The 18,316-nt window shown below is 39.3% G+C and overlaps 3 protein-coding genes across 6 annotated transcripts; 2 read left to right on the forward strand and 1 right to left on the reverse strand.

Annotated features, from left to right (window-relative positions):
* Positions 1-356: 356 nt before the first annotated feature.
* Positions 357-4,989, forward strand: LOC118262914 (uncharacterized). Of its 3 annotated transcripts, none has more exons than XM_035574583.2 (6): positions 357-535; positions 2,258-2,459; positions 2,658-2,914; positions 3,024-3,228; positions 3,466-3,660; positions 4,533-4,989. In XM_035574583.2, the coding sequence occupies exons 2-6, from the start codon at positions 2,258-2,260 to the stop codon at positions 4,835-4,837; spliced, it is 1,164 nt and encodes a 387-aa protein (XP_035430476.2). In that variant the 5' UTR covers positions 357-535; the 3' UTR covers positions 4,838-4,989. The 3 variants fall into 3 exon arrangements, with proteins under 3 accessions (XP_035430476.2, XP_035430477.2, XP_035430475.2); XM_035574584.2 differs by lacking the exon at positions 4,533-4,989 and adding an exon at positions 3,774-4,299 and having other exon boundaries at positions 3,009-3,228; XM_035574582.2 differs by having other exon boundaries at positions 358-535; positions 3,009-3,228.
* On the reverse strand, positions 4,988-12,095 carry LOC118262913 (dnaJ homolog subfamily C member 3). Its single transcript, XM_035574580.2, has 11 exons — positions 11,875-12,095; positions 11,673-11,783; positions 10,984-11,078; positions 10,393-10,497; positions 8,348-8,548; positions 8,062-8,187; positions 7,491-7,715; positions 7,286-7,403; positions 6,887-7,019; positions 6,677-6,806; positions 4,988-6,449 (listed from the first exon to the last, which is right to left on the reverse strand). The coding sequence occupies exons 1-11, from the start codon at positions 11,951-11,953 to the stop codon at positions 6,297-6,299; spliced, it is 1,476 nt and encodes a 491-aa protein (XP_035430473.2). The 5' UTR covers positions 11,954-12,095; the 3' UTR covers positions 4,988-6,296.
* A 183-nt stretch (positions 12,096-12,278) lies between these two features.
* LOC118262915 (60S ribosomal protein L35a) lies at positions 12,279-14,351 on the forward strand. Of its 2 annotated transcripts, none has more exons than XM_035574585.2 (4): positions 12,279-12,573; positions 12,811-13,037; positions 13,771-14,001; positions 14,277-14,351. In XM_035574585.2, exons 2-4 carry the CDS (start codon positions 12,813-12,815, stop codon positions 14,298-14,300), a joined length of 480 nt encoding a protein of 159 aa, XP_035430478.1. In that variant the 5' UTR covers positions 12,279-12,573; positions 12,811-12,812; the 3' UTR covers positions 14,301-14,351. The 2 variants fall into 2 exon arrangements, with proteins under 2 accessions (XP_035430478.1, XP_035430479.1); XM_035574586.2 differs by lacking the exon at positions 12,279-12,573 and adding an exon at positions 12,582-12,615.
* The last annotated feature ends 3,965 nt before the right edge of the window (positions 14,352-18,316 follow it).

Here is an 18,316-nt window from a genome sequence, read left to right on the forward strand (position 1 = left end):
TTTCAAGCTAGGTACTTAATTAATGAATAGTGGGTACTTGACTAGGCACGCTAACTTTATTCTTCTGCTTTGTCTACTGATACATAACAAGCGCAAAGAGAGACGTTTGTATGTCATGTTAAAAAGTAAAAGAGAACTTAACAATGAGTCATACTCGGTCAAGATGCATTTACATAATGTTACAGCAGAGCCCGGAGGTGACGCTAATGATTCTTTACGATGTCAATGCCAAGTGCAGTAAGTCCGCCACGATCCATCAGTGCCGGCAGTAGCCGACTAGTACATAATGTACAGTACAACACATGCAACGGTCCCCACTCATCTCGTGTCATACGCGGCAATTTCTCTTCGTGTGCGAAGCAGTGCGCGGCTCGCAGACACCGGATCGATACCTGCGCAGAGCTTTACCCAGTCTAGCCGTGTGTAGTCTCCGGCAACCTCCAGTCAGCGACGCACGTACGTCGCCCACGGGCAGTAAAAGTGATATTTATCGCCAAATATTAACAGTGCTCACACAACACATTAAGGAAACAAGGTATGTCACTTTCCAATTCTGGACGTTTCTGCGACACTCGTTTGGTAATTAATAAAGCATGCCTAACGAAAAGAAAGTTCACGTGTAGAGTTAGTATTTTTATTTATTTCTTCGTTTGTTTTGTTTTCAAATCTAATTGCATATTTTCACGAGGGTTTCATTTCACGAAGATTCATAGTCGTACTCTGTGATTACATATTATTATATACCGGCTATATCTATGTATAGTTGTATACCTATGTAGTAAATATATGCTGCATCCCTGCGCCCTGCGCCCTAGACCGGACCGTTGCCGAATGCTGTGTTGTCTATACCTACCCGCATTTAATTTTCAGTGCAAGTTTAAGTCTTCTGGAAGTGCCACTAGATCCCAGTGATTTTTGTTGAATAACTCTTTTAAATACTTCGGTAAATTGTTAAATTAAATCAGGGTGTTATTTGTGTGTGACAATATTTATATTTTTACATAAATGCTCACCACGGCTACGATATACAAGAGAGAATCCTAGTCTGAGCACATGCTAAAAACAAAAGCAACTTGCATCCTCTGTGGGTTATCCATGCTAAGTACCCACATTTAATTTCTATATATGCTAATTAGCTATTCTGTCTACTCTACTATGCTACTTAGTATAATACCTAGATGAGCGAGATTACATACTTTCCTCATAATAATTGCACAATACCTACTTGGAAATTATTACTTAGTTAGAAGACTAAATAATTATTAGAGTTACCGCGGTGATCAATTTACCAAAACCACGTGCTCACACAAGCCGGGCTATGTCCATGTTGTCGGCGTCTCGTGTTATTATGTTAGTGTGTGTATTTTATTGTTATACATAGGTACCTACTTACTTATATAGATTCCTCTGTCCCATGGGGTTGGGCAGACACTGCAGTCGGTACTTATCACATACTATACGATCCTTGCATACCACTTTAGTTTTCTTTGTAGAAAGTAACGTAGTTAATACTTGGACAGCTATAGTTACTTAGCATTAGCACATAGACGCATCCAATAATACAATGTAGGCAGGCAGGCACTTGATAATTATTTCAATTAAGTGAATCGTATCGAGTGCAGTCGTATCCTGGTCGTGATTGGTTGCAATTGGGAAAGGCCGGCGATCGATGCAATCCTTGTTTACCTGGCGGCGCAGCGCGGAGGTGGTGCCGTCCGGCGCGGCGTGCGGCGGGCGTGCGGCGGGCGCGGCGCTTTCACCTGCGCTGCGATGCGCTTGCGTAATCGATGGCCGCTCGTGAACCCGGCCTGACCCCGCACGTAATAATATTATGGACATCCCGCGCGGCACGCTTGTGATGACTAACACTGTTTGAAGAAATCAATCTGGGCCATTAGAGTAAACGGATATTGCAAGCATCGTTTCAAAGTAGGTAGATAGGTATGACTAATTAGCCACAGTCAAAACATAATGTAATGTAATGAACACCGGTCTACCAGTCGGCGAGAGACAGACCGCAACATAGCAACATCAATAATGTTTTTTTTATTTTTTTATTTACCGTCAACCGATCCGGCTTTAGTCAGATGAAATGTTACGCTACTGGGACTTTGGGAAAATGCACATTGCACATCCTGTAATATGTCAACTCTTTTTTAAACCAATTGGTGAAATAAACCAAGGACAAGAGCTAAAGGGAACCCCTCGGCTCAGAAATAATGGTCTTCCAGCTGATGATGATGACGTTGTGTTCCAGATGTGGCTCCCAGTAGCGGCGGTAGCGCTGCTGTGCCTGGCAGGCCCCGCCTACACGGCGGAGCACAACAGCACAGTAGCGGAGCAGCCACGGTGGTGCAGTGCCGAGCAAACCACCTGCGGACTGTACGAGGACGACGGGCCTTGGATGGCCATGGTGCAGCAGTGGGCGCTCACCGGCTCCGACCACAACGGGAGACAAGGTACCTTCACCTGTTGCACCTCTCGTATGTGCTCTTCGTCTCCTCGTCAGGCTATTACGAATTACTGCTGTTTGGTGTTTAGTAGAATTGCTAAATAGCTGTTTGTAGAATTACACTTCTACTTAGTTTGTGCTTTTAGTTTTAGTAGGTATTCCTTACAATAGGTATCAGCGATTAAGTAACATCTTTGGATTACAGGACGCATAATGGCTCTCCCGCCTGCACAAGGCTACTACGTGACGGACCGCGTGGACAGGCCCTACCTGTCCCCGCCCCCACCACCCCCGCCGGCTCCAGTGAAGCAGGCCAACCACCCCAGCCACTCCAGCCAGCAGCTGCCCCCCGGCGCCCGTCCGTATGATGAATGGCAACACTCGCCTCCTCTGCCCCCCAACACTGGCAAGATCGTCAACCGGCCACCAAACCCATACAAGGACAAGTTCAAGCCCAGCTATGTGAGTTGTACAAATTACCTACGTATTCCCGAGTATGTACCTACAGTACTATGTAGGAATGATTGTACTAATGAACCGCCTCACTCTATTACAGCCGGCACCTATCCAGAACCAACCGATCCCTGTGCATAGCCAAGCGCTGGACAGAGTGGACGAGAGCAAAGTGACCCCACAGAAGCAGGTTTCCGAGACCGACCTGTATTTACTCGGCGCCATCGAGAAGCTGGTCTACCGAGCTGATCTTTTTGAGAAGCGGCTCCGGAAGATGGAGGAGACAGTACACTCCCTCATTGCAGGACTGGACGCTAAACTCGGTAAGCTATAACTTTAAATGGCCTAAATATGGTTTAGGTGCTTAGATAGTACCTACCTAATTTTGTTTTATAATGTGGTATAATATCACGAGTACCTAGTTATAACACAATGCCATTCCATCCAATGTTAAGAGATTGTATCCTACGTGCTTACAAAATATTATAATTTTGAACTTTCGCCAGCCGTACAAGAGAAAGTCGTGTGTAATATTATATGAACTCCTATCTACTCTGTAGGTAATAAGGCAGAGCCGTGTCCGAAGAATTTCACTCGCGTGGGTAGTGGCTGCTACCACGTGTCGTCCGAGGTCGCCAACTGGAAGGGAGCCAGCTACGGCTGCCGGCGCATGAAGGGGAACATGTTGGAGATAGAGAGCGACCAGGAACGCGACCAGCTCACCTCCGCACTCTTCACCGACAAGAGATACAAAGGTAGGCCGGTCTCGTACCTTGTAACACGTAGCATGTTGTTCTAAACTTTAAATGGTCGTTAACTAACTGTATTCATTTAATACACATCATTTCTTTATTTTCTGCTGCCAAAGGAGACGTCCCTAACACTAGGGGACCTGGCCACACTAAATACATGCCTCGCATGTGTTTGCTTGTTAAATGTGTCTGGCTGTACAAGCACATCCGAGCCCTGGCCGTCCTCATGACTGGCTCATTCTTCTACAGCTTGATCCGCTTGCTCTCTAGACGTATCCCAAACGGCAAGCTCACCGGCAGGCTCGCTAAGATCTCACTCGGCTGGGCGAAGAGCATGCAACTGTCTTATTCACTCTTTCCGATGTCAGCAAATAAACACAAATCATAATTTAAGACATCACAATAATATTCATAACGTACTTAGCATCCAAATTATACATCCTACCTTAGTATCTATCAGCATTTTTGAACATTATACCTAACAATATTGGACTATAAGTAGAAACGTGTCACTTTTGTAATCGTAATTCATAATCATTAAACGTAATAATAGTAATTTAAATACATAACTAAAGTATTCCGTGCCCGTGTATATGAGGGCTACACGTTGTGCCACAACCCATAGTATAGGTACGAGCTGGATGTTGGCTGGTTGTAACGTATTTGTGAGGAAAGGTCACGAGCGACGAGTCGAAGTCTCGCCAGGCATATTTAACAAGTCCGCACATTCAGACTAACTGACAATGTATTCATGAGTGGATTTGATGCCGTAAGTATAACCAAGTTATTAGTCCTACCCTGTTTCCCTGAACAGTGATTGACCCGATTACTAGTAAAAATGTATTAATATGTAAACATGTTTCGTGTGAGTGCAGGCGTGGACTTCTGGACGGGCGGGCTGAACCCCGGCCTGCTGTGGATCTGGTCGCACTCGGCGCGGCCCGTGCTTGGCAACAGTACGTCGGCGGCAGTGCCCGGCGACGGACGCTGCCTCGCCTGGGTGCACGACCCCGCGCGGAACCAGTACGTGTATAGAGGACAGGACTGCGCGCTGCGACACCGGTACATATGCGAGAAGGAGGAGGATCCAGAGAAGTTAAGCAACGAGGTCGAGAGGATCGCCAGGAGCTTGAGGGAAGGAAGGAAACCAAAGATTTTATGGACTGATCACGAGCCGTAGGCGAGCTATATACCACGGGATATTTATACCTACCTACTATTTAACTCGTAGCTTTAGGATTTACTACTATTTAATATTACTTATTTATTTTATATTAAACGAATTTGTATACGAATTTTAAACATTTGGATACAATAAATAAAGAAAAACAACGTTTTACATTATTATATTCCTGTAATATTTACAAAGTTATAGAAATCACAACAAAATAACTTATTAATAAATAAATATTTATTTATCGACCACATGACGCAGTAGAGTTCCATATCATTCGTATTGAAACAACGTTTGTAAACATCTCACTTGTAACTGTTTGTAGTGACTTTGGACGATACATTGGTACCTTACACTGACCACAGCTAAGTTTCTCATTTACAAACAATAATATTGTCTACCAGCGAAAAAAATAGGCGATAATTAGAACATATTTTTTTCGCTACAGTATGTACAAATATTTGTAGTCCCTGCGGAGTTCGCATCCATCCGTACAATGAATGGCTCCAACACCACGGACCGCAATAACTAACGTGTGTATATTTGTATACGAACAAACACTTTGTATGTTGACGTATGCGTAGCGACAGAAACAACATGCAGACTTGTACAAGTCTGTATTACAAACCCTTCGACGATCAAATTAAACTGTATTATAATGCACGTTTTGTACTTAGTGTTAAAAGCAGTTAGTATGAAAACATTCCAATTTCACTTTTGACAAATAATTAATACGCAGTAACTTCAAAGCATTCCAAGATTGGGCCAAAAGTATAATTTCTCTCTCTCAAATTATATCTAGCGATGTAAATTGTGCTAAATTATTTTTTTAAATATTTGGAGATCAAAATGTAGTAATAACAATCGTTGCTCCCAACTTATTGACATTAATATAGTTCCTATGTTGTAAACTGACCTGATACTTGCTTGGAGCAACCTGGCCATTACAGTACAGCGCGTTGTAATGTTATTTCACGACAAAACCAATTCTCTTGGGTGGCTCAGCTTCACCCAACTGTATTGACGATTAGTTCCTTGATACTAAAAAACTCATAATTTATTAATTAGCTATAATTGAATTATACAATATGTACATTCGGTGGACGACAGAACTTTTGTTTTGATCTGAACAAGTTATAACAATGTATATTGGACTTTATCACAGTAACAAGTAGGTGTATTGTAAATATAGTACTTTATGGTGTCTGTCTCAAGTAGGGCAAGTAGGAGAGAATGTACGTGTGACATTATTTACTACACACGACTACATATCGAGCTATGCTAAACCAGTTTATCATGGTCGCATTTTGTGTGATCTTCCCGCATATTCGGGGGTCAGTTTATACTGGTTTTGCATAATTAGATATGTAGCCGTGTGTACAGAGAGCCGGCGTGGTATACACAGAGTGGTTGTTTGGTTCCGGCCGAGTACGTGACGTCACAGGTCCAGGTAGTGAGTAGGGGTTCAGTTAAAGTGGAACTTGAACTGGAAGGGCGAGCCGTGCTGGAAGTGGTGGAAGGGGTTGTGGAAGGGTCCACCGCCGCCGCGCTGCGACTCCGGGTCCAGCGGGTCGCTGCCCGCGTCGAACTGGGCGCGCTTCTCCGGGTCCGTCAGCACCTGCGGATATACAGACGGGTTATAGGACCAGTAAGTACACATCACATTTGACAGGCATTCTATTGGCAGTAAAAAGGATTGGGCCGCCATAGAAATTTACGAAAAAACTTGTATCGAGGATTCTTCCTCAAAATATCAGCAATAGATCCACAACTACTGCTTATTCAGAGTTTAGATTAATGATACAATCGTATTTGAATAATACTGCATATCATGAGTGATCGTACCTCCTTAGCGGCTGCGATGTCGATGAACTTCTTCTCAGCGAGTTTCTTCTCGTCTCCCTGGAAGTTGTCCGGGTGCCACTTCTGCGCCGCCTTGCGGTACGCCTTAATTATTTCCTGCTTACTCGCAGACCTACAACAACACCACTTATTATTACCACTTCAGGAACACACAGAGATACTATCTTTGGTTAACGGAATGATGGGCCTTACCTCTTAACTCCTAATATCTTATAGTAATCTCTCTGTTCTGACATTTTCTGCAACTTCTGCGCGCGACTCAGTCCATCCTTCGCTCGTTGCAGTCCTTCTTCTAACTCTAATGCTTCTTTAAATGACTGGATAGCTGCAGGGAGGAAAACATTATGAATGACATATTTAAGTAATAGTTTTTTTTTTGCATTGTACGAGAGGGTTTTGTTGTGTAAATTATATTTGAACAAGACACTGCCTTAACGGTTCAAAACATATTATAGATCAGTGTCGGTTTTATACATAACTGAAAACAATGTTGGATTAAACTTATTGCAAAGGCAAGGAAATTTTTAATTTTAAAATTGACTACTGTCCAAACTACATGGTGTGTTGTGACTAGTATATGAGTGTCCGTACCGTCGTCGAACATGTCGAGTCCGAGCAGTGCGTCCCCGCGGTCACACAGGACGCGCGCGTCGCGCTGCAACTCTAGCGCCGACCCACACGCTGACAGCGCCTCCGTCCATTGCTCGTCCTGGGGACAGCAGATATACATAACATTACAAACAATTCACGACATAACGTACCTTCAGTAAGTATACTACACAATAAGCCAAGTTACCTTAGTAAGACAGCTACAGAGCCACCTCCGGCCGTCGAAGACAACCAGCGTGACCTCTTGCTCGGCCCGCAGCAGTTTGTTGGCGTTGGCGACACAAGTGGCGTAGTCCCGCGCCTCGCTGGCCTGCTCGCAGTCCAGCAGGAACTTGTCCACCTTCTTCACCTTCTTGTAGAACGGGAAGCATTTCTTGTGCTCCGGGTCTAGCTTCAGACATTCTCGGATTTCCTGTGGAAAGATAAATAATATTGTTAAAGAAAATATAGTCGCGGAATATTTGAACTTTCTTAAATACATTCCAAATCATCATCTTTAAAATTCTTTAAAACTGGATTACAAATGTTTCATTGTACCCGCAAACTGTAACTTAACACTTTTTGGTACAAGTTCGTATTTAGTAAAGTTTATTTGGTTTGACATAAAATGTACTAAACTTTAAAGTAACATCACAAAACAAATATTAACTTTAGTTTTCTGGTAAAGGAAATGTAACTAAGTGTTTTTTATAAAAAGGAAACCAACAAGTCTATTTGCAGCGTTTACGAAAACAATGTTTAATGAAAAGCATGTATACCTTAAGAGCATCGTTGACATGTCCGAGCTGGTACAACAAGGTGGCCAGTCTGTAGTACCCGTCTGTGGAGTCTTGCTGCAGTCTGTTCACTGACCTAATGTCTGACACCGCTGAGAACAGATCGTTCTGGAAACAAAATACACAGATAAGTAAATTGTAGCTCACTCATTGAATAATTTTATTTATGAGAAACGACATGGTGTGGACCATTTAGAGGTCTAGAGAGTAGATGGTCGCTACAGTGCCTAGACTCGAGTTATTTGGTGATTGACATCAGTTTACGTACCAGTCCAATATAGCACTCGGCCCTGAGCTGGCGCAGATGCGCGGACCAGGGCGAGGTGTCGAGCAGCGCGGTGGCGAGGTCGGCGGCGGCGCGGTAGTCCCCGCCGCGGTAGTACGCCTCCACCAGCTGCAGGTCCTCGATGTACGCGTCGATCTTGTGGTACTGGCTGATCGCCTCCTCGTTGTACGGTTCTGCATATGTCTGCCGACAAATTACTAGTTTTACAAGAGATCTAACAAGGGAGTATACTAAAGTATAAAAGGCAAGTCTTATTAATTAAATCAAAAACCCGGTAGGAATAGTTACATTAACTAATTTAAGTTCTTTTTTTCTATAAGATTGCCTGATATATGCCTTATTCAGTAGGGGCTCAGGTTCTACCCAAAACTAATCGGATATTCTCGTATTTAGCCGTATGAAATATTGACTAAGTTAAGGGAATTTTTCATGATAGGTTTATCAAAACAAAACGTTAATGTAATTTGTTTAAATAATAGATAGTGCGAGCATTGATTGACAGTTATCAGAATAATAGTGTTAAAAACAGTAATTTAGTAATATTTATCAATCGTTAGAGCCGGGGAATGTGAGTACGTTCAACGACGTGATAATGTGTGGAGTTTAAATTACAGTGAATTGAAAACTATTACGTATGTAAAAACCTGCATACACAGACATGCTCATTATATTACTGTTATGTCGAGGTTCTATTAATGTAAGCAATGTTAAGTTGAGTATGCGATTTACAGTGAATAACGAATTAATGGCGGCACGTGTACGTCGCGCTTACGTCCACACTTAACTATTTCGTGCGATATTTCACAAATAAGTACAAATCATATTATTTAAAAATCCTGTTAAGTAATTGTAACCTTGTACCAAAGTTATAATTCGATCTTTTTATAACGATAATGTAACGCTCAATAACGGCAGTTAGTGCATTGTCAGCGTAAAAAATAATATAACAAAAGCGCTGAATGTCAAGGTCGTCACGTGCCAGCGAGCAGCTGATCAACTTGTACAGCGTTGTACTACGTAAACAAAGGGAAACAGTACATAGTGATACAATAATCAACAACATGCAGTATAAAACTAACTGTAGCACCTATATTTCAATGGCATGTGCAGCAGCTGTGCATTGATGTCATTTTAAAGACACCAGTAGATTGACCTACTACTCCAATGTCACAGTCTTGCTGCAATCGATTTTCGTTCTTATAGCAAATCAATAAAGTGTAATATATTGGCGAGAAAAGGAGAAGTTGGTGTGAATCTGTTTGTACAAATTCAAATAACTATCAATGGAAGGGAAATTGTATTTTTTATCTGTTAGTAAAAGTAATGATGTAATGTAAAAGTAAGACACGTGGGTGTTGCGATACCCTTGGTGAATTTAGTGTTGCAACATGAATAATTGAGCAACAACACACATTCGCCACAGCCACCGCGCCACCGTAGGAACACGTAATGTTGCAACAACCTTACACTTGGCTACAATTACAATACCTATGTATTGTTTAATATTTTTAATTCCGCGTCAATGCTGCAGCTTGATAACTTCGGCCGGTATTGACTTTGGGTCGTGAAGTCAGTGAAGCGAGAGTTACGACTCATGGAAAGAATATTTAATGTCGCGGTCAAATAATAACGTACAATAAGAGAAGCTGTATTTATGAGAAAAATAAAACGTGTCTTTGCAGAAAGCACATTTGTTTTCAAATCTCTGTAATTGTTGCATTTGGTATTGGTTACTTTATAATATAACATTTTAATTTATAAAAAAACAATAATTATACTTTAGCTTTGCTTTGTAAACAAGACTTTTGGAATAGCCATAATCCGACAGTATATTTGCAATTAATGTAATGTTATCAGTGATTACACACTCAACAAATCACTTTGTAATAGGTACTTAGTAAACTACCGTAATAATGAAAAGATTATTGTTGTGATAGGTGGCAGTGTAATATTAAGTCACAGAATACAATGTCTCTGTTAGAGTACATTTGGCCTGTGACCTGTAGAAGATAAGATGTTGTACTCACAACTTGTAAGAAGTCTTCTTTGGCATCAACATACTGAGCCAGTTTCAGGTACACATTAGCTCGGTGCAGGCGCGCTGCTGTGAAGTCAGACTTAATCTCCAATACCTGGGAACAAATATACACGGGTTTGGTACATAGTTTAAACATAAAAACATAATGTTTTACTAATGTATATTAGTAGTAAAGTTAATATACAATCCATGTATAACACACTCCAACAGAATTTTAATGTACTTCGAGAAACTGATTGTACCTATGTTTATTGAAAATGAAATTGAATATTGTTAAACGTCATGTGTTTCAGGGAATGGCAATTAGGTAACATACAAAATTTTGAAATTACCTTTAGTAACGAACCTATTATCATACATCACAACTGGCAAAAAGTGGGAGTATTAAAATTATGATGGCCATGAGTTTAAAAATTTACTTAATTTGCTCATGAATTATTTAACACAATTTTACAGTTTTCTTTGTATAAATTAAATGAAAATTTAAGCAGAAGATCTACAAAGCAAAACATCTGGCACAAATGTGGATGAATATGTATAGATGTGTAGGTTTACTTCCAATGAATGTTGTGTGCTTTACCTTAGTGAAGTCTTGTAGAGCAAACTTAGCTTTCCCAAGAGCATAGTACACTGTGCCGCGCTTGAAGTATGTGAGGTAGTTGTGTGGGTCCCCCTCTGCAAATATATACACATTATTACAGAATGCCATACATAATGAACATTGGGTAAAGTGCCAAAATGAGTCTTTATGTGTGGATGACAGGCACAGGTGTAGAGATACAAGCTCTTTGTTATTGCATTGAATTAACTATTTGATTTATTATTTGCTGTTAACTTATGTAATTTGGGTATAAACTGTTACAAGTTATCACACATAACTTTGAAGTTAATTAGGTACAGTTTAGTGGTCTAATCATATAACAAAATAAAATATTTTTTTCAATTATATTGCAGCCTTTAAGTATTATTATGTTTATCTGATAAGTTATCATACATAATAAAGGCAATCAATATATCTGTGACAATTTGTTAAAGCTTCAAGTTAGTCTCTTGACTCTTGTTAGTTCACCTTGAGATCATAAGCAAATTCCAACACCTAATTTAGTGGCTAGACCGTTTTATTGCCTGATGCCCTGCAGTGCATAAAAGTTGTTAGTTATATGAGCTTTTTTGATTAGTAAGCGTTTAATCACACCCGTAGCATGCGTTGCAGATATGATAGTACAATTAGTACACGTATGTAGTGGATGTAGACAAGTAGACACTCACCGACGGCGGCGTGATAGTGTGTCAGAGCATCTGATAGCTGACCCCGAGCCAAGAAGTCGCGGCCCAGCTCCAGGTGTTTGTTAACCTCCGCCGGCGTCGCACACTCTGAAACTACACACCAACTACTCAAAACACGTACTTTCACACAAAAAACAACAAGAAAATCTGCTAATATGCAGGTTAAATTCGTAAAAATACACACATTCTAACATTACTTCTAGCACTAATAAGACAAGGCATGGCGTGATTTTGTTCCAGTTAATATTCACTAAGTAGTCCATTATTAAACTATAATTTAATTACAGCAGTCTTTATAGCTAATTCACAACAATTCAATTTCAATACAAAATAATTATTTGACAGAGCCACAATCCATCTTTCGTTCGTCTCTTTTCGTGGTTTCTTCTGATTGGTCCAAATCAGACAACAAGAATTCCACAGATCTAAATAAAATATCACATATGTCAGTGAAGTAGTTACTTTTCGTAAATAATTAAATATTTGTTCTTGTTTAAATTATAAAAAATATAACTAACGTTATTTTATATGTAACTTTTGTTTTTATTTTATCCATTTACCAAATTTTTGTGACACTAAGCGATTTTCTAATTTCCGAACGAAATAATGTGTTGCTATTTGAAGTTCACCAAAACTTTCTACCATTAATAAACAAATCAAAATGCTTTTTATTTATAATAAGATAATTAAAATATAATATCACAATTTAAAATAGTAAAGTATTATTTTAATTATTTCTACACCTCACTGAAAGTACATCTAAAATTCTTTGCAAGAAAACAAATAGTCAGAAAATTACTATAGTTTTTTCGGGAACGTTTTGAAGTTCTTAACTGGCAACACCTGGACCCGTTCTTTCATTTCCAAAGGAAAATAACAAACGGTTAGTGTGCTAAAATTTGTTGAAAATTTCTAATTATATACGGTATGGATGGAAAATAAGTGATAAACTAAATGAAACAATGATGTTTGCATCCTCTGGAGCTTTAAAAAATGTGTGATTAATTTTATTCACGGAGATAGATTTAGATTAGTGTCTGTTGTCAACATAACCTATGTTTAGGAGTTCGTGGTTGAAGCAAGTATATCGTTTCTATATCTTGATTACTTGGTGTTTTAGGAATGGCTGACGCAGCGCCATCGACAGCGCCTAAGGCGAAAGTGCCTAAAACTAAGGCACCCAAAGAGAAGGCCGCCAAGGCTGCCCCTGCGGCGCCCGCAGAGCCTCCAAAGGCGGTGCGCAAAGTGTCATCGAAGCCCCGTCACGGCAGGCTGTACGCCAAGGCCGTGTTCACAGGCTACAAACGTGGTCTGCGCAACCAGCACGAGAACACAGCTCTCCTGAAGGTATGTCATATCATCATGTCATCATAAGATTTATTATTAAGAACTTATACGTACCATCAATGTGGTATCCGCAATAACCTATGAATTATAGCTTACCAGTTTTATGCTGGTTTCCCTGAACATGGTAATGTGAGATTAGTCAAATTTAGCTGAATATAAGTAGTTTTATGCAATGCTTTCTTTACCTCAGTTTGTAGTTACTTTATATGAGAAGAGTTAAATCTGCAATGAGGATTTAAATTTAAAAAGTATTCATTTACCCTGCAATGTTTTGTTTGAACATAACCTCAAAAAAAAATCTAATCTTCATGATTCTAACAATAATAACATTCTAACATTTCACAAAACTCATGGTAGCTAGTGATATAAATCTTGGTTGCTCAGTAACTTCAATACCAATAATTACATCAAAGTAATATCAAGAATGACATTATTCACCTCTGTTTTTTGCATTGTAGAATAATTTATAAATCTATAATTTTTAAACTCATTATCAGGAACTAAAAAGTAACTTCTTGTTGTAGTTTTTTGTGAATTCTTCATAAGTTTTGTATTACAAATATGCAACTCTAAATAGTGCAATATACTTAACAATTTTTCTAATTTTAAATGATGCCTAGACATTTGAAACCTGAATCTTAATGTGGACAAAGTGTTACTGATACATGCTTAGAAAATACTGCCTATCACAATTAGAATCTTCAAAATTAAATAGTATTAATTATACTTCCAGATCGAGGGAGCAAAGAGCCGTGAAGACGCAGACTTCTACGCAGGCAAGCGTTGTGTATATGTATACCGCGCCAAGAAGAGGACGCCCATCGCTGGTGGACCCCGTGGCAAGAAGACCAAGCTGCGCGCCATCTGGGGCAAGGTGACCAGACCACACGGCAACTCCGGTGGAGTGCGTGCTCGCTTCCGCTCCAACCTGCCCGCGCAGGCTATGGGACACAGGATACGCGTGGTCAGTATATTATTCTTTCTTTTAAATAAAACATTCAGATTTCTTTTTATTATTAATTTACCAATTTTTTAATTCCATCAAATTAAATTAGTCTAATTCAAAGTGTAGAGAATCAATACTAGAAATCTTGCTTACTAAAGCTACTTCAATGATGCTTAGACATTTGAAACCTGAACTTAATGTGGACAAAAATTTACTGAGAACATTAATTCTATGTCTTTAACTACTGCTTGTTATTAGCATCGTAATTAACATGTAATTTATCTTTGTTCCAGATGTTGTATCCCTCCAGGATCTAAGACTCTTCCTGTTAAGTAATATAAGCATAAAATAAAACCCAAAAAAATTTACTCTGCTTTTTATTTACAATAACATCCTGAGCCTGAATGTGGGCTCAAAAGAACCCCGGAACAGTAAATATCAACTACTTGTAGCCAGTTGTTTGTTTGCAGAAGACAATAATTAGTTTGAATTTAAAAAATCTGTGTTGGTGTATGGTCCTGTGTAACCTAATGTAACCCATACACAATGAATTGGTAAAGTTTTGTTACTTTAATATTTTGCACACAAATCACATTCTGATAATAGGGATGATGACTGGGTCAAAAATAAATTATTACAACTTTTCAATACAATAAAATATTCAAAAATAATCACACTCATTCATAAATGAACTACTGATTTTTTCTAGCAAAATTTCACGCCTCTGACGCTACCATCTCCTCTACCTCACCTCTACTAATTCCAGACAAATATTACCCATTAGAAATAATCAAGAAAATCTTAATATTTATTACTAGGCGATTCTCCTGAGTGTTGTATGAATACTTAATTGTAGACTTGGGAGCAAAAGTATAGAATCACCTCTTACATCGAATTGATTAGACTGGACGCCGACATCCGGCCAAACGTGAGGCGTTTTGCAAAGCGAAGTCCGGCTTTTAGTTTCAAATGTCCGGCTTCTGTAAATTTAGACATGATAAACCTAATTCGTGAAAGGATTTCTCTCTTGTGACAGTTATATTAAATGGGTGCACATACAAACATACAATTTCTAGTACATCACCTTTAACCTGGAGCATAACTATTCCACAAAAAAATATCGTGTTGCAATCAAACCCGTGATACGTTGTGTAAACTTGTGTAGCGCGTAGCAGCCAGTGCCTAGGCTAGCCACTGCTAACTGCAGTTATTTATTGGCTAACAAGCTAAGACTACAACAACAAAGGCATCGTTATCATCGTTGTAGTTAAACTCGTCAATATTTTCAAGTTTGGGGTTTTCGAAGAGATTTCCGATACGGTACCGGCATGCTCGTATGTTCTACTCGTGGAGGCTAAGAAATTTCAGTAAGTGGCGCCACCATTTCTTCCGCCGCTGCCGGTGCCGCTGTAAAGACTAGGACTACTTTCATTTCAGTCATGGGACAAGCAGTCGTGTGTGTTTATTTAGTAAGTACGTACTGTATGCAGTTTATCTACAATAATAAGTCTAGAGCTAGAAATATTTTTAGAAACATCGAACAACTTCCTATAATCCAACACCTGTGCGAGTGCTACCACAAACCGCAGCACGGCGGCACGTTGCGGCGCGGCAGCGGCAGGCACGTGCGCGCGCCGCGTGGCACTGCCGCGCCTGCACCCGATACAGCGCCGGCGCATCTGAGATTTCATTAACCGATCGCTTATCATTTTGTAAATTATACTTACAGACTGTAAACAAAGTATAAATGTTTAGGTTCTACCTAAATAATGAAATATCTAGACATATTTTGTATCCCGATCACCACGCCAATACTATGAAAGTAGAAAAATGTCTGGTATGACGATATCTCGCGTCAATTCTGAATGTTAATGAAGGACACGGAGGACAGCGGACTGGAATGTGCGAGGAATTCTACAAAATTCTGTTGACGTGAAATAGATGTAGGTTCTATGTAAAAATATTTGCAAAATCTACCGAACCAATCTGTGAACCAGTATTCTGTATTAATATGTACCCGATACCAGTTTAACTTGGTAATAAATCTAAATTCATGCTACTTCATGGGAGTCGGCTTCGATGGAAAGGTAAAAATATAAACCTAACTAAACTTTGTTACGAGTTTATTATGAATCTGCGGAGATTTTATGAACACAGCGTTTAAATATTGTTAGACCACCCAAAAAAACGTTACTCTACATATTGTTTACGGTGCATAGCCTTTACGTAGGTAGGTAGTGGTTACGATTTACTACGTTTAACTTGTATTTAACACAATATCGCTGCACTATACGACTGCCCATAAAACTGGCATGCACCACAAAGTGTCCGAGTGTCGTAAACACACAGTTTACACCATCATCGGTTTCACCATAACAGCAGCCATTGTTAGTGCAATCATGTAATGCCCATCATCTCGCGATGTCATGGTGCCCATATGGAATATTCCATGTTTCACCATTGTTTTCTGCGACAATGTTTAGATAGATAGGTAGGTATTGTTGTTTGTCTACTTTAGAAAAATGGATGGAATATTCTATGCTAAAAACATGCTGAGTAGGTAATAACTTAATTCTTCTAGTAATACTAACCATGAACGAACAGCGTTTTTATGCGAAATTGAGATTTTATACTTATTTTGTTGCTACTTTTTATTTAGGTATGTTGATAAATTCTAAGACTGCATTTCATACAATTGTAACTATTTAACTGCAGACAAAATGTGTGAATTGCGCAAATAATAGGCAATAATAACAGATCAGCAGATGTTATCTGCGTCCGATGTTAATTTTACATAATGATTACCATCGTACGACCATTTTAACAATGAGGTTCGCAGGTAAGCAGATAGCATCTCGTAGCACATAATATATTATTATAATAAGTAAGAGGTAGTGATTGTAATTGGCCGGTCTCATCACACATCGCATGTGACCGAGCGTGGCCACGTGCATCTCCATGTGATTGTTTATAGTTGCTAATGTATGTTTACTTGCAAATCTCTGATGTTTTTAACAACATGTTGCACTGAAAACAGTCAGTGACTTGCAGTAGGTACATGACGTTGTTAGGATTAAATCTAAGTAGTAAATATTATTTTTTTTGTTGTTGTTTGTGTTTTGTTTTCTATGTTTTGATGGTCAGTGACTTAAAGGCAATAAAAACATACTAAGAACCTACGTTTATGGGTTATCTATAGGTTCTAATACCTGTATTTAGTGATCTATATATCCAGGTAGAATTAGGAATAATCATAAAATATTGTTGTTAGAGTAGTGCGCTTGGATGCCACCATTACGATGTGGACTACGAGGTATATTACAGTGAAACCTCATTAAGTGAGACCATCAAGGGACCTTCAAATTGGTATCACTTATAGAGGTATTCCACTAACCTAGTGTCTCAGATAATCAGGTATAAATAAACATTTGTCTCATTTACAGAGGGTTTCATTAATGGAGGTGAACATACGGGTTATTTCAGATAAAGAGGGGTAATTCTTAAATAAAACAATGTGTTATGTGCACATTATAAATGAATAAGAATAAGTAAATCAAGGTTGACTGGTAGAGAATGCCAAATTGGCATTAAGTCCTCCTGTGTATAATGTACATAAAGTGTAAAATAAAAAAAAAAAAAAAATCAACAAACAAAACGATGTTGTCTCATTTACTGAGGTTTATGCATTAAAATTCACTTGCTGTCTCAGTTATAGAGGTAACTAAGATGATAAATCAAAAGAACGAATCCCAGATAAAGAGGTTTGTTTGTCCCACTAATAGAGGTAATTCAGTGCCAATGGGTAGGGACCTCAGTATGAGTTCCATTTGTGGAGGTTTCTCACTTATCCAGGTCCCACTTAACCAAGTTTCACTGTATTAAAATAATAATTATTAGACATAGATAGGTACTTGTTACAGAACAGGATATAGACAGGGGACTTTCTCTCGAATATTCTCAAACATGACTAGAACACACTGCATGCATAAGTGCATCACATTTCATGATGGCGGATAGCGGTCAGCTGTAGAAAGTGCGTCTTAGAATGGTCTCGCTACCGACGGACCGTGACGCATATGTCCAGTCATTTATGATGTCTTATTAAAGATGCTGATGAAATTATTTATTCAGAAAAAAAAACCGAGATATCTTCGTCAGTCCAGCCAAAGAGTAGGTCTGTGAGCTATCTTTACATATGCCATTGAGAACGGTCGACTAAACCTAGTTACAATCGTGACAGATGTGATATGGGTTCTAGGACAAACCCATGACCGATGTAAAGTCTTTTCAATTATGTAACTCGTGTAGATTGTTTTATATTTGGGTTAGCTTT

The sequence above is a fragment of the Spodoptera frugiperda genome, chromosome 12, assembly GCF_023101765.2.
Source record: "Spodoptera frugiperda isolate SF20-4 chromosome 12, AGI-APGP_CSIRO_Sfru_2.0, whole genome shotgun sequence".
NCBI lineage: Eukaryota > Metazoa > Arthropoda > Insecta > Lepidoptera > Noctuidae > Spodoptera > Spodoptera frugiperda.